The sequence below is a fragment of the Parus major genome, chromosome 1 (assembly GCF_001522545.3).
Source record: "Parus major isolate Abel chromosome 1, Parus_major1.1, whole genome shotgun sequence".
Lineage (NCBI taxonomy): Eukaryota > Metazoa > Chordata > Aves > Passeriformes > Paridae > Parus > Parus major.
Genome location: NC_031768.1, coordinates 86,554,803 through 86,580,872, shown reverse-complemented (window position 1 = coordinate 86,580,872; position 26,070 = coordinate 86,554,803). Strand labels below are relative to the sequence as shown.

Sequence of the window (26,070 nt, the reverse complement as noted above, 5' to 3'; positions counted from 1 at the left end):
ACATTCTGAGAGACATTTACTCTAATGCTTAATATGTATAGAGCTCCCCCAATTATTTTTCCTCCTGGCTTTGTTTAACAGCATTTACTTTGGCCCTTCTACTTGCAAGTATGGTACCCAAACCAAACCACACAGACCCAAACAGATGGGAAATCTGTTCCTTGATCTGTTCCTTGATTTTGCATGTGCAGATCAAAGCAGGTATGGTCTTTATTATTGTAAGGTTTATTGCATATATGCATCTAATTTCCAGTAAGCATAGGTCCTTCTCAGCATAGGCATTTCTCAGATTTCATTCTCCTTCTGAATGTGTATGGTTCAATAATTTATTTCCCACACAATCTAATTATTTTAGAAGTTTCATTTTATTCTTTGTTTGCACTAAATCTATTTGCCATTTTCAAGCTACTTCCTTTGTTCCAAGCAGTGTTCATTTTTTAAAAATGTACATTTCATGCTAGTTTCCAACCATCCTATTAATTAGGGACCAGATTGTAAACCAAACCCTACAGTATCCTGCAGTATCCCTGCTGTCTGCATGGATTTGTGTCAACTCATGTTTTGCTGTTTCAGCATGAGACCTTTTAGCTGCTGATTCAATTAGCATTTGAAGGCAAAGTATCATGAAACATTATGTTACTTTTCTTTATGAACATAAGTAATTCTGACATTCTAACAGCTAACTGTATTATTCTTACTTGTCAGACTTATCTCTTTAAATTCTGCTTTCAAAACCACAGACAGTTTTGCCTTCAAAATCTTTCCTCTTGTGCAAAGAAATTGGCTTTGCTGGGGGCCTGTACCTAAGAGCTCTAACTCCATTGTTGAACCTGAAAGCCAGGTCTACAAAAATGTTTTTTGTAGATTATCTAACAAATTAATTGTTTTCCATATAAAAAGCCACCAAAACAATTAGCTAAAATAGGTGTTTCACAATGCATATTGCCTGAAAATGTGTACCAACATTTTATAAAAACAAGTTAAAACCATAGCATTTGACTCTACATATGTTCAACCTTTTAAAGAACTACTCATTTCATCTGGTGTTCCTCATTTTCTGCATATTCAAACTTTTCTTATCAAGGACAAATTTAAAAAAGAAATTTGGTATCTCCACTTTTTATGAAAAACTGTTAACTGTACATAATTCTTTAAGTATAAATGAATGTATTTTTTATGATATTTCCTCATATGTATATTTACAGATGCCATTAATGCCTTTCCCCAACACAGTTTTGATAATATTAACTTATTCTGGGTTTGGTTTATTTTTTTTAGAAAAATATATGCTTTATTGAGTTGTGCACATAATATCACATTTCCAGCTGTAACAAGAAATTGTATTTTTAACAGTTCAAAGCAACAAAAGGAGGCAACATTTCAAATATAACAGTATTTGATAATTATTTTCTTTCCAAAAAGAAAAATATTAAGAGAATATACACAAGAGGAGAAAACAAATGTAGAAAAGGGAAGAGAACAAAGAAGAAATCATTAAAACTAGACGTCACTTTCTAAAGTTGTTTATACATTTTTTTAGGTCAGCAGAAAAAGCTAAAAAGTCCCTCTTGTGCAAAGGCACAGTAAAGTAAAGATACAGAGATCCATTACTGACAATCTAGGGGATTAAGTTCAAACCTCAGTAAATTCAAGGAGCGGGTAATGACTGTTTCTTTTCTTCAAATAACAAAACCCCCATTGTTTACTTTTGTACCTCTACAAAAATAGCAACCCTTACTTTTTCTCTTTAAAATTTCTTTTTTTTTTTTTCTTTTTCCCTGTAAGATATTATCTCTACAATCTTTTATATGCCCTTTATTCTTTCCAAAATGGGAAGTGATATTTGCTTTCTTTAACCTGTATTTTATGAGCTAGTGTTCCATGGAACCATTGGGTTGTATAGATTTTATTCTTCAGCAAACGAGCCCTTGTCTTAGTCCTTGGTAAAAGGGTATTTATCACCTTCTAAATAACTGGATATGCATACTTATTCCACCAGTCTTTCTCCACTACATTTTTTCATTCTCCACTTGCTTGCCTAAAATGCAATTTACAGTCCCTGCTTCACAGCAATGGATTTAAATACCTTTTGAGTACCAGCTTTGAAATTATTTCCTTGTGTTCATATTGCTAACTAGCCAAATATCAGCTAAGTACATGAGTGGTTTACCAAAGGAGAGGCTCCTCAGATAGGAGTATTGGGGCAGGATCTTTCCTTAATTAGAGAATGGCATCTCAAGGACATCTGGATAAATGCAGATCAGGCTGTATCCCTTGGGACGGGGTTATGTTGCAGGGGTAAGGAAGTTCCACTGTCTGAAGTGCACATGAGCAGGTCAAGGAATTCACCTCTTGAAGATGATGGCAAGGATGGCAATGGCAGCAATTACCAAGAAGGCCAGGCCCCCGAGCGCTGAGCCCACGATCAGTGGCAGTCGGTCCTGCACCATCTCCGAGCGCTCCCCTGGCGAGGAAGACACACATACACGCACTTGGATGCAGAGGACAGGAAATGTGCAGAGTTTCCCTTCTTCTCACCGAGATCTCACCCATAATTCCATCCCCACCAGCCCTTTGCCCCCCAGTCACTGTGCTTCTCCAGTGACTTCCTACATTCTGAAATGCCAGTGCTCCCTTTGAATGCCCTTTCTCTTCCCCTGGTCCACTGACAGCTGACAAGCCACTTCAGCACAGGCTAGCTCTACACCTGGGCTGCAATCCCACTGCCCCCTATTAATGTAGCTTGCCAGGGACATACTTGAGTACCTTTGATCCATACCAAAAGGATGGTGATCCTGCTGGAAGGCAAGCTTCTGCACATATACCTGTGTCCCATCTACCTTTGTGTGCTATGTCCCACCTGTCTATTAGACACTGGCAGAGCTTTCAGCTGTAAGATAGCCCGTGACAGCTGGGGGCCAAACTACAGCAGTGTGTAATGCTACGTACTGCCACATTCCCCTAAAGAGATTTTTACTGGCACACTCTGCACCTGCTGGTCAGAGGCACAGACAAGGACAGGCAAAACAAGGAGCAGGGCTGGGGAATATGGCAGTAGCACGAACAATGCCCTCTGGCAGCATGGAGCTTCTCTGAGGGAACAAATCTGTATATGAAAATTACTATAAACAGAAATACAAGTTGAGTAGGAGTGTCTGGTTGCGGCCCTCCAGAGGATAAGCCAATACAGTCAGGGACACAGGCAAGTGGAAGGTGATCACATGCAGAGCTCAGCACAAAATGGCAGCACTTACCTCCTGTTGAAGTCTGGAAATACATCTTCCCACTGTAAGGACCGTAGCCGATTGCTGTCCTAGCGCGCACTTGGAAGGCGTAGATCTTGCCTGGGCTCAGACTGGATATCGTGGCCATGTTGGTCTCACTAGTTAAGGTCAATGAATTATCCTCATCCTCTGCCTGTGAATGTCAATGACCAAAAAGGAATGTGAAATTTCTGCCTACACTGCTCACTCCCTGCATCGAGGCATGACAGTTTCCATGTCAACCCAATATTCTTTGAACCTTCACAGAGCCTCCCAACAACAGCTGCTATTCCAGACCTTACTTCCTTGCACACTACTCATTTCTCACTGCTGCTTTTCATTCCCCCAGGCCTGGGCTTCCCACAAAGCTCTGCTAAAGACTCTCAATCCAAACAAAAATGAAAGACAAAGCTTTGTCCTGAGGTTCACTTTCTATAAACTTCAAACTCATTTACTCTCCTAGGAGAGTTCAGAGCAAGAACACATATAAAGCTGTATCCAGGAAGCTGCTACACACAAATAGCATTAATAATAGTTATTAATAATTAATAATAATACTTTCTTATCACAAATAGCAGTCCTTTTTACCACCAAAAAATAGGAGCTCTGCAAAATCCTGCAAAAGTATACATGTGAAAGACATAAATAAATAAGACATAAACGTGTAATATGGAATGTGAGTTTGTCTGAACAGCCCCACACATCTCTTCCCCTCAAGTCAGATGGATTAGGAGTCACAAGACATGTGAATGGAGGACAAAATTGTATTTGCCAGCCCATAAGTCCATCACACAAAGAGGTATTTTCCACTTAGCGAATGAGAGTGCATTCCTCCTCATAAAATTTCTTAGAGATGTCTGGCCAGGCCTAAATGGGGACACGAGACTTCTCCTCATAAACAAATGACAGACTTGCAGTGAATCCTGTTCCAGTAAACATGTTTAAAAACTTCAGCTCCTTCCACTGTTACCTGTATCAGCTGATACTAAACTTATGGTTAGCTGCAGCTTTTAAACTTAAACAAGTGTCTTCTCTTTTCTTAAATTTTTCCTTGTCCCTAGATGCTTCCAAGCTGGGAAATGCAGAGGGACTGATGTCAGATGACATGTATATCACAAACTCCTGGTCTTGCTGAAGTTTTTTGCATTCTCATAACTGAAGCACTCTTTTCCACCTTGTTCATCCTGATGCAGGGGTGCATCACCCAGACAGAAAGTGCTCGGTATCACTTTTTGCTCACCTTGTCAAAGTAGCGTAGCTGGTAATCCAGGATGATCCCATTGGGCTGGTCTGGCTGAGGCCACGACAGAGTGATGCTATTGGTAGTACGACTCACCTGATGCATCATAGGCACAGCAGAGGGGACTGGAATAAAAGACAAAAAGGAGAGATTGCAAAGGGATAAGCTTAAAAATGAGCTATAATTGAATATTCCTTATGATGAGTTAATAAATTAGGCCAGCACATCCTTTAATTTTCCTTAATTTCCATCATGAAGTACTTTGTAAAAGAACCAGAAGAAATCCAGGCACGATGCTACACCACTGGGAGATACAGTCATTGACAACTCAGACTGAAATAAAATTAAGAAATCCAGATCCGACTGATCTATATTTATATCTCTGATGCAAAAAGCAAGCAGGGAACAGAGCCTGTGCGAAACTAAGTCACATAGGCTTCTTGCTCTGGCCTGGGAAAGCATAAGAAGGAATCCAAACAGTCCTTGGTAAAGGACAACAATCTGTAGGTGTTGTTTAGTCAAGGGGTGATGTTCCACTTAACCAATGATGGCGATGTGCTACTTTAATGACCAATGAGAATTTTACCTCTCAGACCTTCTCGAATATTGTGTGTAAAAGAAGATTAAGAATAATAAACTTTTCTCTCTTGGACAGTGCAGCTAAGGGAATCAGTGTTGTGCTTATCACCGTTCCTAATATTGTGCAACAAACTGATTATGCACAGGAGTTAAGAAATTATCTATATTATCATTGGAATATAATTCTGATCCTCAAATGTGCAATTTTTACATATAAGATGAGGTGCTCCATGCCACTGCCTTGTTTTAAGATCATGCTTGGACAAAGAATGTGAGAGTGGTCAGAACAAAAGCAGAGCATATTACTTCTCTTCTGCTTCTCCCTCAGACTGTAATTCTTTTCCTGGGGGGAAAAAATCATGCATGGGCTACCAGAGTAGTGGAGACCTTGCATATGAAGCATTGTGGAGAATGGAAATCCACTTCTACCAAAACCATACATGAACCAATGTACACACACATGCACACTCTCTGAGTTCATGCAAAAGCTAAGAGTGTATGAGTTGTGTCTTGGGAAGAGATTTCCAAGCAAAAATTTCAGGACAATTTTAAGAGGATCTTTCAGCCTGCCAACTATTTTTCCACAAAGCTCTTCTCAAGTTTTGCTTTCTCTCTGCAATGAAAATGTCATGTTGCCAAGAAATTTACAGGTAAGCAGCTAAGGTATCCTCATTTTCCTAATGGATGCAACATTTTCAGCAACATTTAAATTTTCCAGAAAAAGCACGCCAATGAAAAGCTGCCACCAAACCCCACCCATTTTAGAAAATAAACATAAACTTCCTTGATGTGAAGAATGAAGCAGAGACATTTGGCAAATGATCAAAACCTGCAGAATAGCATTTTCTTCCCTCATTAATGGTGAAAAAGATAAAAGGATTGTTTTTAATAACAAGATAAAATTATTCTGAAAAACATATTTCAGATGGGCTTCAAACAGCTCAGGCAAGTGGGAACTAATTTAAAAATGTAAATGAAACAGAATAAGAGTCTAAGCAATAAAATGCTTTCTCTCCTCATTACTCCTTTTATTTTTTACCATTGCTTGTCCTTCAAACAAGATTACCAACTACTTCACCTGCCAATGAGAATGTTGTGACAAGAATGGAAGACAGCAACAATTAACCAAGACCATATGTAGCATTTAAGATGCAAATGAATAACCCTGTATTAAAATGTCAGGAGGTAACTGGTCAGTTAACATTTGACCAAGACAGATTCTGTTACATTTAATGTTCCAAAAAGTTTAACTCTCTTCCACTGAGACACAAAGCAAACACACAGGAGAGGCACAAACCTAAATGCACAACTACATTGCCAGGGAACAGACCACTTCTAAGATTTTACAGAATGATCAGAGTTAAATCTTCCCTCAGTTCCTCTCCTTTCCACCTCTAACTGTTATTCTTCTCTTGCTTCTCATTTCTTTCCAATCCCAAACTTTTCCCCTAGCTGGAAGAATTAATCAAACAAAGAAATAACAAAAACATCACTCAAGTGTATCTCTTGACCATGTGCCACAGCATTCTAGAATGTTTCTATTATCCATATATGTCAAACACTCAGGGTAATCAGATGATGACGGGGGGAGGCAACCAGGTTACTGCAGTCTGTTCTATTAAAAATAGTAATTTCAGTCATTTACACCTAATAAGCAGACACTGCTTAGAGCAAAAGCCATGAAAAACATTAAAGAGCCATCAGAAATAAAACCAGCCATGAATCACTGCAAGGCAGGTTGTCTTTAATCTGCCTCTCTGAGACAAAGTTTAGATATTGATACGTTTGCCTCTCTTTTAATGACCTAAAAAATAATGAAACACTGGCCAAGGAGCTCTTCCATCACTTGAAGTAAAAGAGATATCAAGATTTCTCTGTTGAAAAATTCCATACTAACATGGTATGAATACTAATACTAAGGTGATGAGCAATGCAAATGTAATTGTTGGTGGAGTAAGTACATATTTCCTTATTTTCAGAGGTGTATTATAAGGTTATTCTCTCAGAGTTAATACATTAGGAAATAAAAAGTTCAAGATTTTATGTCTATAGACATTCAAAGTACCATATCTCTGCCACCACAGGAGTGTTAAATGAGTATTTTCATTTGTTTGCATGCCAACTACTAAGAATGTTTATAACAGAACCTTGCTTTCAAAGCTTTCTTTTGTATACACAAATGTGTCTAGGTCTATATTGATTTGTCTGTTTTATTATTTTATTTTTACATGACATTTCTAGACATAGATATGTTAGATCCCTGTCTAATGGCTGCTGAAATCACAGTGCCTGATTCAATCCAATCTGGGCAGCTGGACTAGATGATCATTGTAGGTTCATTTCCAACTATTCTATTCTATTCTATTCTATTCTATTCTATTCTATTCTATTCTATTCTATTCTATTCTATTCTATTCTATTCTATTCTATTCNATTCTATTCTATTCTATTCTATTCTATTCTATTCTATTCTATTCTATTCTATTCTATTCTATTCTATTCTATTCTATTCTATTCTATTCTATTCTACTCTCTGAGAGAAAAAAAACCCCATGCTTTGAGATCAGATCTTTTATTAAGGCTGTAAAAGTAGTTCTTTTTGTATGCAATTTAAATAATAGCAAATGTATAGAAAATTCTTGCCTACATAAACCCAGTTAAAGCTGTAAAAAACTGCAAACACCAGTTAAATTCAACTCCCAGATTCTGTATTTTGTGAGTTGTCAGTTGCAACCCTTTTACGTTGCAGGACTATTTTTTTCCTGGCAGCAGACACGTGCCTCCAAGACTAAAAATCTATCTCGATGAACAGACTAGGTAAGGAAGGAATGTGAAGGGAGAGAAGACTCATGCAAAAATACATGGCACCCCTCACTTATGCAGAGCACAGCCAAGTGCCGTTCTTGACAGACCATGAGCATTTCTGCTATGTGACATTCAGATCTTACTCCATTCTAGGAAGATACTCCAGGAGAGCCAATGTGACCCCTTTGTGGTTCTGTCTGGACGAGTCCCATGGGATAATGCCCTGGAAACAAGAGTGGCTCAGAAGAGCTAGTTCATGTGCAAAGGACTACTTCTTCCAGGTGCAAAAGCAGTCCATCCCAACAAGCATGGATTCAGGCAAAAAATGCCAACAGGCCTTCATGTTTGAACAAGGAGCTCATACCTAAACTCAGACACAAAAAGGAAGTACAGAGGGTGGAAGCATGGACAGGTAGCCTGAGAGGAACATGGAGGCACTGTTCAAACACGTAGACACATGGCTAGGAAAGCCAGAGCCTACCTGGAATCACATCTGGTACCTCATGCCAAAAGCAACAAGTGTTTCTTTAAGTACAGAGGTGGCTCAAGAAAGAGGGAAAATGTGAGCCAACTGCTGGGTGGTGCAGGCGTCCTGGTGACACAGGGCATCTTCTTCACATCAGTCTTTACCCAGCAAGTCTTGCCTTTAGGAACACCAGCTCCTGGAAACCTTGGGGAAGTCTCCAGCCGGGAAGATCATCCTCATGCCAGATCAGGTGACTGAATATTTAGGCAAAGTACATCATTCCATGGGCCTTGATGCCATTTTGAGGGCACTCTTGATAATCTCAGCATCACCTTTGTGACTGTGAGAGGTGCCTGAGGATTAGTGGAAAACAAATGTCACTCTCTCCTCATAAGGCAAAGGGGATACAGGGATATGCAGGCAGCTAAGCCTCACCTTCATCCAAAGGGGTTGTTGAGTCCCCAACCTTGGCAATATTCAAAAATGTTCTGGGTGTGGTCAGGGGAAACTTGCCTGAGGTGACCCTGATGAGCAGATGGGTTGGAGAATACGTTCTCCAGAAGTATCTTCCGAGCTTAGCCATTTTCTGGTTCTGAGGAGACATCCATTCAGCAGTCCTGACTAGATATCCACGGAGTACAATAGCAGTTCAGCTGGCTCGTGGGTCATCACTCAGCTGGGATTCAAACTAAACCCTACCAAGACCTGTGCGTTATATCTAGTTACTTATGTGTTTTCTTCCCCTTCCATCTTACCCCAAAATCTTCTGTAGTTATGCAGTTTGATTAACCTCAATTAGCTAGAACAGCCTCTAATGTTCACTAACATTGGCTCTACATTCTCTCATAGTTATTTCACTTTTGTTACCTCTTCATGTATCCTGTTCTCATATTCCAGGCAGATGACATGAAGACCCTAGACTTGTTCCTAGCTTTTTTCCAGCTTCCCAAATATCATCTTCTAGGAAGATCAGTCTGAATGCAGCATGGAAATTCCCTTCTTGGTGTGTTTATTATCTTATCTTTATTTTGAAAATGTCCTACATTTTTCCACATATTTCAATTTAGTTCTGGCCCTTTCTCTAAATACCTAAAAATCCTTCAAAAGTATCTTGGATAGTCTTCTGTCACAACCTTGTACTTTTGCTCCCTATGGATGAAAAGTGCTTTAAAAGGGCAAATCAGTCAGTTATTTTAACTTCCCTTCCCACTCTTGTTATTAGTTTTTTGTATGCATTCCAGTGATGCTTAATAAAAAGGAAAGTAGCCTTTTATGACACAAGTGTTTTGCTTTGTATTTTATACTTATACTTATTGTATTTTATTGTATTATATTTTATACTTGCTCAAAAGGTTTCTGACTTCATTTAAACAGTAAGTGAAACCTAACTTTTGAAAACAAGCACATTCATTCTCTGCTTATGTTGCAGAGATTAGGCATAGTAAAGAGAGAAACTGGAGTAGCTCCTTTTTGTGGAGTGATTATAGAAATTGTTATTAATTACCAGTCATAGCTCAGAAAATCCATTAAAGATAGCTAAGTTGACAAATGTCATTTATGCCACTAAGGAAAAAATGTGTTTTAGTTATTCCCACATGAATAGAAAACAAGAAAGTTGAATTCTTAGGGAACTTTGGTGAGTGCTCAGAGTTGGCAATTAGATCATAAATAAGCAAACCGCTAACGACTGAAAAACGATGTATTTCGTTCAGAGGACAATGAACACTCACACTACTTGCTGCTGGCTTTAACCTGGCAAAACACAACAGCATGTAGCTTTTGACAGCTCTATTCTTATTTCTTTCTTGTTCTGAACTAGAAAATGCCTTGCCTTTGTCCCTGCTTTTGCCAGCTAAGTCTATTGTACTCTTTTGGCTCTCTTTGGAAAAGCAAACATCTTCAAGCAATTCATCATTTCCCTTCACAATCTCATAATCATACTTGGCATTTAATTCCTTTCCTCTTATCACACCATTTCATGTGAAAATCTTCTGTCAGGTCCTCTTAAACTTTCTGGCACTACCCAAAAGTGTCCTTGTCCCCATTCAGCCTCTTACACAATCCTTCTGACTGTCTAGCACTCATTTCTGCAGTGCTACAGATTTCTGGTATTGCCAGGTCCCACTTCTCTGATTCCCACTGATGCAGAAGGCTGCTACATATATTTTCACAGGTACAAGGCAACCTGGTCAGATAACCTTTATCTTCACATACCTCTACTAGCTCTCAGAATTGTCTGGACTCAGCTAAAAAAACAACCAATATACTTTGGCTTTTAAAAGTCTGCATTGATTTGTTCCAACATTTAAATCTCTTCTGCCTTTCTTTTTTCCTCTTCTTTCTAGGAATGTAACAACTGCCTGAACAAATAAGTTCAGTAGCATTTCTCTGGCAACAGGCATTACTACATGCTTCAGTGAAAGCTGCAGGGAAAAAATGGTAGTTACGGGTAGTTACAGCTGTGCACAGAAGAAGTTTTTTCACAGTCCTTTAAATAAAAACCTGATTTCTGTCCTGAGACATGAGAAGAGATATTTGTTTACCCTGATAAGTACACTTGCAGATGTTAAAATAATGCATAAAAATGTAGTCAGTTTTATTTTTTGTAATAATATGCTAGGAGTTTAAGTTCTTTGCATTTTTGTGTGTCAGGTTCACACCTGTGAAGAGATATAACTTCATTAGAATTACATAATTGCCTTTCATCATGTGGTTCCTGTTATCTGGAACAGCCTTCCAACATCTCTCTATACATCCTGACATTTATTTAGGTATTCACCCTCAGCACTTCAAACCTGAGCTGAAAGCAATTCCCTTCTCTTGTCTCATCTCTGCACAGTTCTTCCGGTGATTAGCATATCATATTTGCATTTCACAATATTACTATCCAAACAGGTTTTATTACTGCAATCCAAACAGGTCTCACGTTTCAGGTTAAGTCTTACAGTAAAGGAGGTTTTTCAGTGCCAGCCCTTCTAATTCTGATTTCAAGCACGTGGTCACTGAAGAGTAGGAACATCATGATCAGTCTGCCACAGAAAAATGTGATTGTGTAACCAAAGGATCCTATCATGCTCTGAAGAAGGGCCAGAAGGCTGTGAGGGGTAAGCAAACTCTTGGAGGAACAGCGTTTTGGAGACAAAGATGAGTGAATAGGTATCATGGGAAGAAGAAAAAGTATACCTGTTTCCACACAGAACATTGTCAAAGATACCTCTAACAAAGGGGCAGGAATATTTTTTGGACCAGCAATTAGGAGGAGAGAGAGAACTCAGACGCATGTATGAGTAAGCAGAATCTTCAGCAACTGCCAGGACTTGAGGGTCTTTTTTTGGGTCATCTTTAATTCAATGGAGAGGAAATTTTTGCTATGGCTCTTTATCCTGACACTATACCTTTTTCTGTTTGTTTTTTATTTTTTTAAAATACCCTCCATGTTTTCCTGTACCCTTTTTCTCTCAGCATGTAAAATCTTGAAACTTACATATCTTCTTGTGTAATAATAATAATAATAATAATAATAATAATAATAATAATAATAATAATAATAATAATAGCAACAACAACAACAAACAACACAACATCAACAAGCAATGCTAAAGTAAGAAGCTGCTGAAGGGATCAAAAGGAGGGGGTATGGACAAGACAGGCCACGTGATGGAGGAAGCAGGGCCTTGTTAGTATGAGCTGTCAGTACAAATCGAGGGCAGCTCATCTCAAGCTCACTCCCAACGATCCCAAGGAAAGCAAGGAAAGAAACTGCGACCAAACACAAGAAGCCACTCAGTACATACTGAAGTTTAAGTAAGTTGTCCTCCCCTGAAACAGCTATACTGCACAAGAGAGGCACCTTAGGGAGAAGCACCCAACACACCCAAGACACCCAGAGACACTACAAGAAACCTGGAAGAGGAGTGGTCAGAAAATTCAAACAGAAACAGAAGAGGGTAGATTTTGTGATTCTGGGAAGGAGGAGGAAGCAGCTCCTCAATTCAGTTATCTCTGATATAGATAAAGAAGGTTGAGATGAGAGGATGAGATGTTAGTAGAACACCCACCTTTCACCAAGAGAAGCCAAAGGAACTGCCTGGAATTACCCTACAAATTACCCAGGCACATTTTACTGTAAACAAAAATTGATCACCCACTTGCAGCCAGCATCTTAAGGGGACCAGGAATCCCAGAGGTGCTTTGGTACTTGATGTCTGTTAGATAAGTTCAAAGGGAATAAACAGATCAACCCCTTGGCATCTGTTAACCGTAGGAAATTAGTTGGGGGGGTATATATATTCCCTTTCTTTCCATATAATAGAAGCACAAATGATAAGATGTGATTTAACCAAGCCCATGATGCCACATCTGGTTTCACAGCACTTCTCTGGAGCTTTACCAAAACCTTGTTTTGCAGGGGTTTCCACACTACACTCTGGAATCTCATGCGGGATTTGTTTCAGTTTAACATTTACACAACTCTAAATGTTTGCAGACATTTTCTGTCACTCAGTTCAAAATGTTCCCCCTCTTTCTCCTCTTCATCACATTACTGCTCATTATGTCCTCTTAAACAAGCTGTGTATAATTCCTCTCTCTATTAGCTTATACATGCGTGTGAAGAACAACATATGCCCAGTCTCTTAATGCTGACATTTAGCGGATTTCTCTGCCTGGATGTGTGTGTCTCTCTCCAGCTCAAGTCCCTGTAAATGATGTTTACAGGAAATAGAACTCCTCTGACTGCCCACACAACCCATTAGTATCTTAGTTTAGTCATCCCCACGGTTTAGTTTCTAGTTACAAGGATCACGACATCTTTGAATGTAACTGCACAACACATTTTAATATTTCTACCATGTAAAGAGCAGAAAAAAAATAAATTTGTTTCTTACTAAGAGGAAAATAAGACGATGAAATGGAGAAGAGTAGGGGATAGAGAAAATGAAGAGCTTCCCTGGCAAATTGACGCTCACAAAATCCTCATCAAACCCTGGTAGGGTCCCCTCTCTTGCACAATGAAACAATGTGCTTTGTCTGAGCCACAGCGCTATAATCTCCCATTGGAATCTTCTCCAGGGCATCTTCTTCCCCAACAATCACATCAGCTGCTAAACTTGAGCTTTTCTACCAAGAGGGAAGAAGGGAAAGCCCATTTAGATAAGGCAGGAATGAGAAGGGCAAAAGTGAAACCATGGAACTAGCAGGGCAGGATTAAAAAAAGGCACAAGAGGCAAGTAAAAAGGCAAAATTCCAGGATTCAAAAGATAAAAGAAAATCAAATGAGAGACAGGAGTAGAAACTTTGGGACTAGGATACATACAGGGGTCTCCTCACCTGACTGGCTGGTGCTAACATTGATGGTGGCAAAGTGGGGTGCTTCTGAGCTCAGCTCAGTCACCAAGTTGACGGCCTGGATCTCGAAGGTGTAGTGCACACGGGCCAGGAGGTTGGAGACCTGCACGCGGCTCTCGGTCAGCCCCACCTGGCGTGGCTCGAACTGGACGCTGTCCCCGCAGCGCACGCACGGCCCCGCTGACCCCGCCGGGCACACCTTGCAGATCACGTTGAAGAAAACGTCCTTGCGGCCACCCAGGTCCTTCGGGAGGCGCCAGGTCAGGAGCACGTTGGAACCAACGATTTCATAGCTGAGGTCACGAGGAGCAGAGGGGATGCCTAGAAAACAGAACGAAGGATCAGAATCCCATGAAAGAATGGGAGAGACGTGAGGGAAGGCAGGAGGCAAAGAAAAGCGAAAAGAATAGAACAACAAGTTGCTCCTTCTTCTCATTCTTACTCTTTAATTGTTTCTTGGAGTGAGGCTCAGAAAAACACACTCTTCGCTACATCAAGCACACACATTAACAAAGGAACAACTGTATTAGCACATTTTAGACAAACAAAATTACAAAGAAGAGTGTTTGTTTCAAGGGTGTGACTTTTTCATGTCCTTAAAAGAACAGCCATGGCTTAGGGAAGTGCCAATCCCTTAAAATTTTAAACTTTACACAAGCTTAGTAAAGATTTCTCTCACTGAGACCTGTAATTCTCTCCTTTGGCACCTAATATCTCTGAACTTTCTCAGACTTTAGTTAACCTGTTGCATCTGTTCCAGGAACTGGACACCAGTTTTGCCTGCAGTTATTCCTGGTGCCAGCCAGACTCCTCAACGGCATCAGAGGTAAACTCTGACAGCTGAAAAACTGCCCATTCTGTGCATCCAACACTTCCCTTGATGGCACAGAGACAGTGAGGAGAAGGAGGAAAATGCAGTGGGTGAGAAGAAGGCATGGGGATGAGAATGGGACAAGACACTGCACCTAAGAAGTGAAAAGTTCAGAAAGGTAGAAGTAGGCAGCAGAATTGAACTGCTAAGCCTGGGCACAGACACAAAAGAAGACAGGAAGGGCCAGGACAGAGAGGCTGAGCTCAGTAACAGGGAGGGGCAAGGGAAACATTATTTACAGATCATTTCCCTCTGAAGGCTGTAATGAAACCCAAGAATCCTCATTCTCACCATCACTCTATAGTCAGGTGCAGGACTGGTTACTTCAAAGGTCTTGAGAGTAGGTGAACTGCAAACCCCCCAATCATTTGGACACATTCTCTCTCATTAACTGCCCTTCTTGCTTCCAAACACCTCACCCAAACACTTACCAGTGCAGGGAGCATCAGAATTGTCTGAAGCAGATCGGTAGTACCGGTTCTGACACACACATTCCCGGGAACCTGGCAGTGGAGCGTGGCTGTGGGCAGGGCACAGGTGGCAGGGGTCATCTCCCACAGATACTTTGAAGAAACCAGGGGCACAGGCTAAGAGGAGGAAAACAAGAGAGGCAAAAGCAGGAAAATCATTAATTCAGAGTTCAGAAACACTATAATCTTATTTATATTTAGCTTGTGCTGCTACTGCTGGGAGAAGTTATTGCACAGAGCTACTACTGGTTTTGGTGCTTAATGGAGTATATTTTGCTAAAGTTGCCATTTCAAAACAGTTTGTTTTATTCTGTATGTAAGTGCTTAAATTGATTCACTGGCAGATGAAAGAGAACCAGTCCTGAGACAGCTTTGTCCACCTTGAATCACTGTCTTCTCATTATTCACTCAAAGAGCTTTTAAATTGGAGAAGCCAAAGAGCCCAGCCAAGTGATTTGTCTTGAAATATCAAACAGTTAACTACACCTCCTTCCCCCCCGCAACACAGACACAAAATTGGATTTTTTATGCTGCCTACAACAGTTTCATTGCTTAAAGTAATATACACAACCATTGCTGATTTTGCATTAAAACTAAGAGCAGACACTAAGACTGGCAGTCCTATTATTTTTCCTGTAGGTCTGAAAACTTCCCAGTAATGGATAAAAGCATGTTAATTAGTCAAATTTAATCTGAAAATGCATAGGAATATGTATATGCAACAAGCTGAAACAAGGATGGAAATCCATCCTACAGGGAAAGAAAACAAAAAATAATTTATTAACTATATGGGAGTATGGCACATTCTAGGTTTGGCAAAGAGACTTTGCTGAATTGCCTAATAGGAGGTGCTTGGACCTTACACTGAAGTGCTAGGATACAGCTTTTACTATTTTTACATAAGTTTTCTAAAGCTGATTTTCTCTATAAATAGATACAGCTCTTTTAGATTTTATGGACTAACCAGCTCAGGTAAAAGTTCATTTGCAGCTGACATTTGATTCATTAACTTCACAATAAAGAGCATTTACAAGGAAACTTTCAGATAGACCACAGATAAGCATTTGATGTCAAGAGACACCCTCAAGAGCAGAACTGTTCTAGTGGTTACCATAAACAGAATATAAAGGATTGAGGATAGCAGAAAGTTACCAAAAAAAAGCAAAGCAAGTAAGAGAAGAATATTGCATAGAGGCATTATATGAAATCAGGATCATATGTGCTCAATCCCCTTTGTGGCTACAGGCGGAGTCCAGAAATAACAGCCAATAACATCTGTGGTGTCCCATCAGATTTATTCCTCTTGTAATACTTCACCTTCTCTGTCAGAATTCTTCTTGGATGCAGAGCAACCTCCACATGTATACAGATAAGAATGGTAAGTCCTGGAACAGGTCAGACCGTAAAGGGGACTTCAATAACTGAGTGATAGCTATTAGATAGGGGAACACTGTTTCTTTCCACCACTCAAAAAATGACAACAATCAGTGTGTGATACATTAGCATGTGGAAAGGGAAGGGGAAGAAGAGACTGTAATTTTTCCATGTGATGGATAATGGTAAGAAAAGTCCAACTGCCTTTGCCTTCAGGCCTTTATCCAGCAGAAAATAAAATTATTCCCATATGGAGAGATATGTCCATATGTTTGTATGGACAAAAAAGAGTATGTAAGATTTTACCCACTTTATAAATTATACCTTTCACTAACTTTAGGCTCTCTTAACAGCCACAAATGTAGACTATAATATTTACACTTCTTGGCAAATGCACCCATACTGAAACTACGAGTAGTGTGAATGGGAAGTTCTCATCCAACACACTGCACAGCCATTCAACCAAAATTTCAGGGATCTTTCTTTCTTTATTTCAAGTTTGAGAATGCTGAACTTAATGTGAAGGTCTTTATTTTCTTAAAAGTGATTTTATCTCATCTGTTTTTTCTTGCATCAAACTCTTTGAGTTTTTGTTGAGGCTTAGAACTAATGACACATTCATTCCACTTGTCAAGCCAGGCCCCTCCTTTCTTTCATTCAGCATTACAACCTGATAGCAAGCAAGACAATGACCTTGCTGCTAGTTACAATACTGAAAATGAACAGCTAATGGTAATGTCTACCATGTATGTGATACTAAAGGAAAATCTGTAGACACTACAGACCCCTGAAGTACAAAACCATATTTAACCTACAGGGACAGTGCAAAAAGATTTCAGGTGAATTAACCTTTAGCCCAATTACAAATCATATGGAAAGCTAGCAAAGATGTAAATGAAGAATTTGTCTGGTATTTAGTAAACAAAATTAATTTTAAAACAAACACGTTGTTTGTTATTTAAAATAAATAAACATTTATTTTTACACAGTTCTTTCAAGTCTACAGGCAACTTGATGTTGAGCCAGGGGATGCAGGGAAGAGGTCTGCAGAGATGGCACACTGTTGATGAATTAGCCAAAGGTAGTAAAAGCACAAGTGCAGTGCTGTAGGTTTTATCCAATGGAATAAAACTGGTGCTGGATGCAGCACCTCACTAAAGAAAGGCAGTCTATGTAAGTAAGACCACCTCTGTTGCTTAAAAGGCCATGCAAGATTTTATCCATGTTACAGGCGGTCACTCCACGTGACCATAAACATTCAAAAGCTGCTTGTAAAAACCAACCAACACAGAGAGCAAGAACACAAGCCTCTGGACAGGGATCTGGTGCCAGCTAATGGATAACAATATTACCTGCTCATATCACTGATGCAGTACACTGCTATAGGGACAACACATTGGAACAGATATGTGTAACAAGCACTAGTGACCAAATACTTACACCTGTCCTTCACTGCCTCACAAAATCTAACTTCACTGTCCATGCACTGTGCTTGGCATTGTATGTCTGAGCCACATGCAAAGGCAGCGTATTGCTGTTTCCCCAAGCACTGCACAGTGCCCAATGCCTTTTGTCTTGTCACACTGAGCTGATTCCTTGCTGCCTAAGAGATCTCTTACTCACTGGGGCAGCATCTACTTTTGAATGTAATCCCAGAACTGTAAGAGTCACTCCATGAAGAATTGTTTATTTAGGCTCAAGAGTAATGACAGCATGAGAGCAGGTGACTTTACATTAAATTACAGGTTTAAACAAGAAGAATATTTCCACCAACTAAAGTAGCAGGCTTCTGAGAAAAACTTCAACTATGAGCAGCAGACAAAAAAGAAAAAATAAAAATTAAAAGCCTAACCACATTTAAGATGGAATCTGGCCTGTTTTTGAAGCAATTTTGATACAGTTGCCATTTACAGTAAAGTAGCAGAATTAATGTAAACATATCTCTTCCTTTCAACATCTCCAGGTCAAATATTCCCTTGTCCTTTATTTAACTTAAGCTGAGTGAAGCAGCCACATAGGCTCACTAATAAGCACTCCACTAGAGCTAACTAAACTGAAGAAATAAAACTTCACTGCAGCTGTTCCACCAATGAAACAACTTTCAGTAATATGCTCACATGTCTGTGTGCCAGACCAGGGTTGACTGATGTCTTGGCTACACCAGTGTGTCTCATGGCTTTCAGTGTCTACCTGTGACTATGACATGATGGAGTTCAAGATCCAGAGTGCAGTGACCAGAGCAAAAAGCAAATTCATAACACTGAACTCTGGGGAAACAGATGTGACCACTTGGGTGATCTGGAGGAGTCCTGTAGGATAATGCCCTGGAGGGAAGAGTGACTCAAAAAAGCTAGTTCATGTGCAAGGGTTACCTCTTCCAGGTGCAAAAGCAGTCCATCCCAACAAGCACAAATTCTGGCAAAAAAATGCCAACAGGTCTGCATGTTTGAACAGAACTCCTAGCACAGAAAGGAAGTACAAGGAGACAGAAGCATGGACAGATAGCCTGAGAGGAACATAGAGGCATTGTCCAAACACGTAGACACATGGCTAGGAAAGCCAGAGCCTACCTGGAATCACATCTGGCACAGGATTTCAGAAGTGAGAAGTGTTTCTCTAACAACAGAAGTGGCTCAAAGAAGACTGGAGAAAATGTGGGTCAGCTGCTGGGTGACACAGGACAAGTTCTCCACATCAGTCTTTGCTAGCAAGACCAGCCTTTAGGAACTTTAGGTCCTGGAGACCTTGGGGAATTCTGCAGCAAAGCAGATGATCTTTATCTTCTACTCAGCTTTGGTGTTGAGTTCTGGGCTCCTCAGTACACTAGAGACATTAACATACTGGAGAGAATCCAGCAGAGGGCCATAAAGATGGTGAAAGGGATGGAGTATTTCCCACGGAGGAGAGGCTGATAGAGATGGGACTGCTCAGCCTGGAGCGGAGAAGGCTTCCAGCAATGTCATGAATGAGTACAAACAGCTGAAGGCAGGAAGCAAAGAGGACAGAGCCAGGCTCGTTTCAGTGACAGGCCCAGAAGTGAACAGCACAAACTCAAACACAGGAGGCTCCCTCTGAACACAAGGAAACAATTTTTTACCATGAAGGTGACAGAGCACAGAAGCAGGTTAACCTGAGGAGCTGTAGATTCTCCTTCCTTAGAGAAGTTCAAAATCAGTCTGGACCTAGTGCTGGGCTACTTGCTAGAGATGACCCTGCTTGTGCAGGGAGTGGGTTAAGGTGTACTCCAGAGACCTCTTCCAAGTTCAGTTATTCTTTGTTTTCCTTTAAACATAAGCCAATTAAAATGTGTGGATAGAACCCTATGATCTTGGTTGCCTCACTGCCAGATCATTGATTACATACATGACTTTGGGTGGGTGGACAGGGGAAAATGAATGGAAAGTTCTTGACACTAGACTACATCTCATTTCAGATGTTCAGAAGTTAAATGAGAATAGGATTGTCAGGTTCCCTTTGAGAGAGGGGCATGAGAAAAGACTTTTAACAAGAGAGAGAAGTGCAAAGAAAAGCAATAAGGAAGAGATTCATCTGCCCATTCCACTCACATTACAGAAATTGCACCTGAAGAACTATGGAGTGGAATACTGAGCAACTTAGGAGGGAAAGATCTCCCCACAGTGATTATTTTTTATTGTCTAGTGAAAAAAATAATTACTACATAAACCTATAATCTCACGTTGTTATTTCCAGGAGGGATGGCAGATACAGAGAAACAATCATGCTTTGAAACTCTCATTCTGCCCCTGGGTATTTCTATTTCCAGAAGAAAAACAGTAAAATGAAATCATATAGCATACTGCAAGCAAAGCTGATTTACAGTGATTAAACATGATTCACATCTCTCTCACCTTCCTAATAAAATATAGTTGGAAAAAGAATGCTGTGGCCTAAATTTTGTTGTTGCTTATATTTTACATCCGTAATTTTGGCCAAAACGGCTGGGCTGAATAGACACTAACTGGTCTCCAGTTACAAGACACTAAAGAATGGCCTCCAAAAGCAGGCACTGCAGCTATCACAAACTTTCTGCTTCTACCTGAACCCTGCCTCTGCATCCAGTCACAGAGATGCTTACACTGAGCACCTTTATCCCTTTCCAAAATTGCCTAATATAGGCTGCCCACAGCACTCAGGACTTTGGCTCACAGATAGCAATAATAATTGTTCCCAGAATATGGAGCTTTTCCTGGCATTGCCTCTGTCCAGTCACTATAAATAGTATATCGAAGGTCAAGTCAGGAGGAAAGAGAAAAAAATTCCCTGGCAATCTAAATAGGCAAAAGCCACTTCCTTTTATTCAAGCAGTTACAGTGAGCCTAGGGCTGTCTTTACACAAACAGACAGAATCCATCTCTCCTTTGTTTCTGAATGATCTTACCTTGCATTCCCTTCTTACTGCAGATCATGGTCCACTTGCTGTGGTCCTACAGCCTCTGCAGACGGCTGCTCACTGGAGACAGTCGTAACAAATACTCGGACTGAAGCAGGCCTACTGTCACTGGGACTAGTACCCTTTCCTTTAGTGAACACTGCCACTTCAGGACCATCCCAGAGAAAGCCTGAGCGAGAGGGGCTTCTCCTGAAACACCTCCACTGCGTTCCTGCAGAACAGCTTCACACAGAACACGAGCACCAGCTAAGCTCTTGACAGGCCTTGGTGGTGGTGGTAGTAGGACTTAGCATCCCCCAGCAACAGGACTTTCCAAGAAAACATAGATCTAGCTCTGATTGATTCACAATATCCAATGCAAGGGCAGAGGGTTGCAGAGCTAGCACCTCAGGGGGCAGAGCAAGCTGCCACATCCCATCAAGTCAAGCCTACTATGAAAGGAGAAGGCAGAGCTCGGAGTGCGCAAGCGCTTTTCCCTCAGCTTGTCTCAGTCATTTTCCATATCTTGGCACAGTGTCAGAATGCCACAACAGTTCAGCTGGGCACAGCTCATCTCAGACACTGACCCAGTTTTCCTCAGCTCCCCCTACAACGCTCGCCCCACTGTTTGCCTGACTGCTCACTGGAGACAAGTTCCACCCGTGAGGCTGGAGGAGCAGCTTCTGACAGACTTCTAGCAATAGCACATAGCCAAAACAGCAGAGAAAAGTGCTGGAATCATGGAGTGGCAGTGGGGACAGAGATAAAGAAAATTAAAATGAAGAGACTACAGACCAAGAACCGAAGAGGCAGAGAAAGAGGCATTAAAAAGCTCACTTGGACAGTAAGGACAGAGAGGAAAACAAAATGCAGCAAGGGGAGAATGACCAAGAAAGGCAGCTGGGAACTTCCAACACAGCTTTAGGTACACCTAGAAGTGACTTTAGGGAGTGAAACAGGTGACACTGATTTTTTGTACACAGATACGACTTGGAAATTAGCTGGGACACAGGAAGACATTTAGAAGAGCATAAAATTGCTCTCTTCCTGACTGAGACAAGTAATCTGTTTCTTACATAGAAGTTCTGCTCCCAGTACTGTGGGGCAGCAAGAATAAATACTAGATGTGAGTGTTGAAAATGAACAGTGTCAAAGCTGGCACTGGAGTCACACTGGGAAGGATGAATGGACACAGATGATTGTGAGGCCTGGCAAAAACCAAATCTGCAGAGCTACAGAGGGCCTCCAATGAGAATGACTCCAGGCAAAGGGATGGAGTTTGGCACTTAGAGGGGAGGATGATGGAAAGGAGTTAGCAACCAGAAGTACTGTAAAATTATGATGTAGGCATTTAGACATTATATTTCTCAAAATGCTGGAAAGATAGCATAATTAGCATGCAGAAAACACAACAGAAAATAAAAATGGTAGTGTCTTTTAGATAAAGCTCTTCCCCCCTGCCCCCCATAAATAAATCTATGGCTAGCTTATGGTGGTAATAAACTCCTACTGGGTCAGGCTATGCCACAGTGACTGCTACCGTGCATCTTGCATCTTGTTCTGAATAAGGTGGAATCAACCAGCAATAAAAGCAAGGCACAGTGATGCAATAGGGCCCTGAGTTGATCTAGAGTTTCACAGTTACTACAACTGTTTGGGTGGGGAAGAGAGAGTGGAAAATGAAAGAAACATAAGGAGAGAAAAGTGTGTCTTTCAAGCCTTAAAGAAGAGCATCAAATCAACTGAGATAAAATAAATGGAGTGACTAAGAACTCTTTCCTGTTTAACTGTTGATAGGAGATCAGTTGAGTAAGGGATTTTTTAGGTAAAAGAGGTGGAGCTGAGGCAATTACTGGCTAATTATATGTGGGAGAACTGCCAGTGAATGGGTTGTGTGAGGAAAAAAAAGGCAAAAAACACAAGAGGAAAGATTTGGGCAGGGTAGGACAGAATATGAGTAGACAGCAAGCACTTGATACAGGAAAAGAAGCAAACTACTTGAAAAGCACCAAAATGTGTGTGCAAGTAGCAGAAGAAGGCTGGAGAAGCTGATGAAAGGAGCAATATGGAAGAAAAAAAAACATGAAAAAGGTAATCTAGATCAAGGCACCAAACATTATTATCAACTGTGAGTTTACCTTGAAATTAAAGCTCTCATCCAGGAGAGGCTAAGACACTGTGTTTGCTCATTTTGAAGCAGAGCAGGCTGTGGGGCAGGAGCTTATGGCTGTCATCAGCCACCTAATGGGAGGATATGGAGAAGGTGTAGGCACGAGGTGGCAGAACATGAGGTAACAGACACAAGTTGTAATAACCTCATACTACGTCTTACTAAAATCTTCTTCTACATAGGAAAAAGTAATTTCACCATGGGTGTTGTCAAATATTGGAACAGTTGCCCAGGGACATTGTGTAATCTTCATCTTCAGTAATAACTAAAACTAGACTAGAACAGGCCTTGAGTGACCTAACCCAATTTGGCCCTGCTTTGAGCATGGGGTTGGAGAAGATGACTTTCACAAGTCCCTGGAATGTAAATGATCCTGTGGTTTTAAAGGGAGCATCCTTTAAGTGATTAAAATTTAAGAAGATCTTATTGTGTTCTTTTTTTCCCTTCGCTACTAGTATGTGCATATTTTTAGCAGACTATCGAATCTTTTACTTTAATATAAAGCTTAACAATCTCTTAGCCTCACCCACTGAAAAAGGCTTATCCAAGCTAGTGAGAAAGGGCATTTTTTAATAACATAAAAATAATCATGCAATATTCTTCCCAAATGAGACCTCCAACAGCTCCGTGCACAGTTGCTTGCTCCTAGAGTTATCAGTAATACAGATGTGATTCCTTCTGTAATCAGAAAGGACTGCATATTGCCAAAGGACATGGGCAATTTTATAGAATCCCTACAGCTACTCCAGATGACAGGCATACCTTTTGCTTGCTAAATACTCTTAGAAACAAATATCCAGAGAAATGAGAGTGGAGAAGCAGCCATGTAGATGGCTAACCTTGGTAGACACCCAAATGCCCACCCAGCCACCCTCTTACTCTCCCTCCTCAGCAAGACATAGGGAGAAAATTGGATGAGAAAGCTCGTGGGCAGAGGTAAAGAAGTTATAAAGACAGGGAGCTTGTTTACCAGTTACTATCGTAGGCACAACAGACTTGGCTTGGAGAAATTTAATTTATTGCTGATTAACATAGATTTGGGTAATGAGAAAACAAAAACAAACATTAAACCAACACCTTCCCTCCTCCCTCTCCCAAGTTCAGCTTAATGCTTTTGACTTCAAACTTGCTCCCTCCTCCTCTTTCTGGCTGGTGTATTCTGCCTCTGGTTGAGTATGTTTGTATAGAGGTGCCACACACATGGCTAATCAGCTCAGCTCTGTCCAGTGCTCTGTCCTTCTTTATTTGGAAGCACTTTATCAGGCAGTCATTCCTCCACTCTTTTTTGTCTACATTTGTCATTTTTGAAATATTTTTTAAAAAGTCACAGTCATAAATTCTAAATATTATTTTCAAAAGCACCTGGTAATTTAAAAACTATATGATTTTGTACGGCAAGGCACCTTGTGTGTGAACATCTACAGAAGGAAAAGAAACTGAGGTCCCAGCCTTCTTTTTTCCTCTGTAAACTGCCATTCTCTTTTCTGACTGTTCAGCATGACAAGTCTACTCAGATAAAGTCAAAAGTAAATCCCACACAGATTGCACCCCACATCACCCAAAGGGCTTGTTTAAAGGTTGTTATTTCACTCTTCTATTTAGCTGGAGAAATCTGCTGTATAGTAACATAGAGCAGGCAGTCTTATAAAAGTGAAGAAAAAAAGAAAGTACCTTAAATCATGACGGGGGCAGGGGGAAAAAAAGGGCTTTCTATCTATCTGCCCAGAATGGCTCTTGGCAGATTTGTTGTTCTAAATAAAGAGGTAACAGCTGGTCCAGGAAGGACTCCACGGGCTTGCATATGGTGAGGGGGAAGGCAATGCCCACACACTCTTCTGCCAAAGTGTAAGAAGGAAACTTGCTTCTCCTTCTTATCCTTGGTTGATTCTTCGGTCTTATTAAGAACACCTCTCTGCATTATCATCAGTGGAAATCTGCCCTTGAGCTATTGCTTTTGTTTCGTGTTTCATCTCAAACACCGTGGCAGCAGCTCTGTATCGCGGTGTACGCCTGCTCTTAGGAAGGGAGGACACACGGACAGACGGACAGACAAGAGGGGCTGTAGAGGACTCAACGAAGAGAAACACCAAGCAAGGGGACACGAGCTGAATGTGGCTTCATTCAGACAGGACAGCAACATGTTGTTATCAGGAGAAGAGACCAGGAAGGATGAGCAAGCCAGAGGAGTATAAAAGAAACATGAGGAGAAAAGAATACCCTTTAACGTTATTCATATTTGGTTGTCACTGGCTGCTCTAGGCTGCTCATGGAATCTTGGGAAGTAAATGATAGGAACTGACTTTTGTAGCTTGATAGACTGTCATTATTTCAGCTATTCCTTATAATATAAATCATTTTCATCTATCTCCAGCTTCTATGACAATGAGGCTGCAAGGAAGTATCATCTTTAACTGAATACTTCAAAAAATGGAAGACAAGTTTTTTTAAAAAATCCTTATTTTTATTTTTTATTTGGCAAGCCAAATCTTTCTTTTTTTCTTTCTTTTTTTTTTTTTTTTTAACTGCTTAAAACTACTATCTGAAACTAAATTATTGACTGGCAGTTTATTTAGACTGTGAACTAGTCATGCTACTCATGCAGACAACAAATTTAGTGCCATACAGAGCTGCTCTACATCAGAGCTTATTGGCTCTGGAGCAGCACCAAATGAATGTAGTTACATTTCTCTTAGAATGAATAGGATAAAAAGGCACACATATTTTAATTATTCTCAAAGTTTAAATAAATGAAAAGCACCTATCAATTTTAATTGCTTTTTAAGTCTCCAGCACAATGACCTGTATTTTAAAAATAAAACTATTTTAATAATGATGCTATTTTGCATGACCCAAATCACTTCATGAAGTAGGAATTTAAGGTAAGATATTATTGACAACCATTAATTATTTGTTGCATTTGCACTCAGTGTTAACCAGAGTATTCATACATTCCATGTCCGAGCTGAACTCTTGTTTGAATAAATCCAACTTCTAAATTTTGTCAGCAGCCAAAACTGGGTTGCATATAGCATTTATTTTTTAGACTACTAAGTGTAGTGCAGCAACATTTTACACTGCCGAGAGATTATGAGTAGA

General features: G+C 40.4%; 1 protein-coding gene across 2 annotated transcripts in view; it reads right to left on the bottom strand.

Moving 5' to 3' along the window:
* EPHB6 (EPH receptor B6) overlaps nucleotides 1–26,070 on the bottom strand; it is a 68,667-nt gene that overhangs the window by 8,286 nt on the left and 34,311 nt on the right. For both annotated transcript variants that reach the window (XM_015637818.3, XM_015637808.3), the window contains exons 5-9: nucleotides 15,002–15,157; nucleotides 13,682–14,020; nucleotides 4,504–4,628; nucleotides 3,255–3,417; nucleotides 2,350–2,464 (exon numbers count right to left, since the gene is read on the bottom strand). In XM_015637818.3, coding sequence (XP_015493304.1) covers nucleotides 2,350–2,464; nucleotides 3,255–3,417; nucleotides 4,504–4,628; nucleotides 13,682–14,020; nucleotides 15,002–15,157 — 898 coding nt within the window. The remainder of the gene's footprint in view (nucleotides 1–2,349; nucleotides 2,465–3,254; nucleotides 3,418–4,503; nucleotides 4,629–13,681; nucleotides 14,021–15,001; nucleotides 15,158–26,070) is intronic.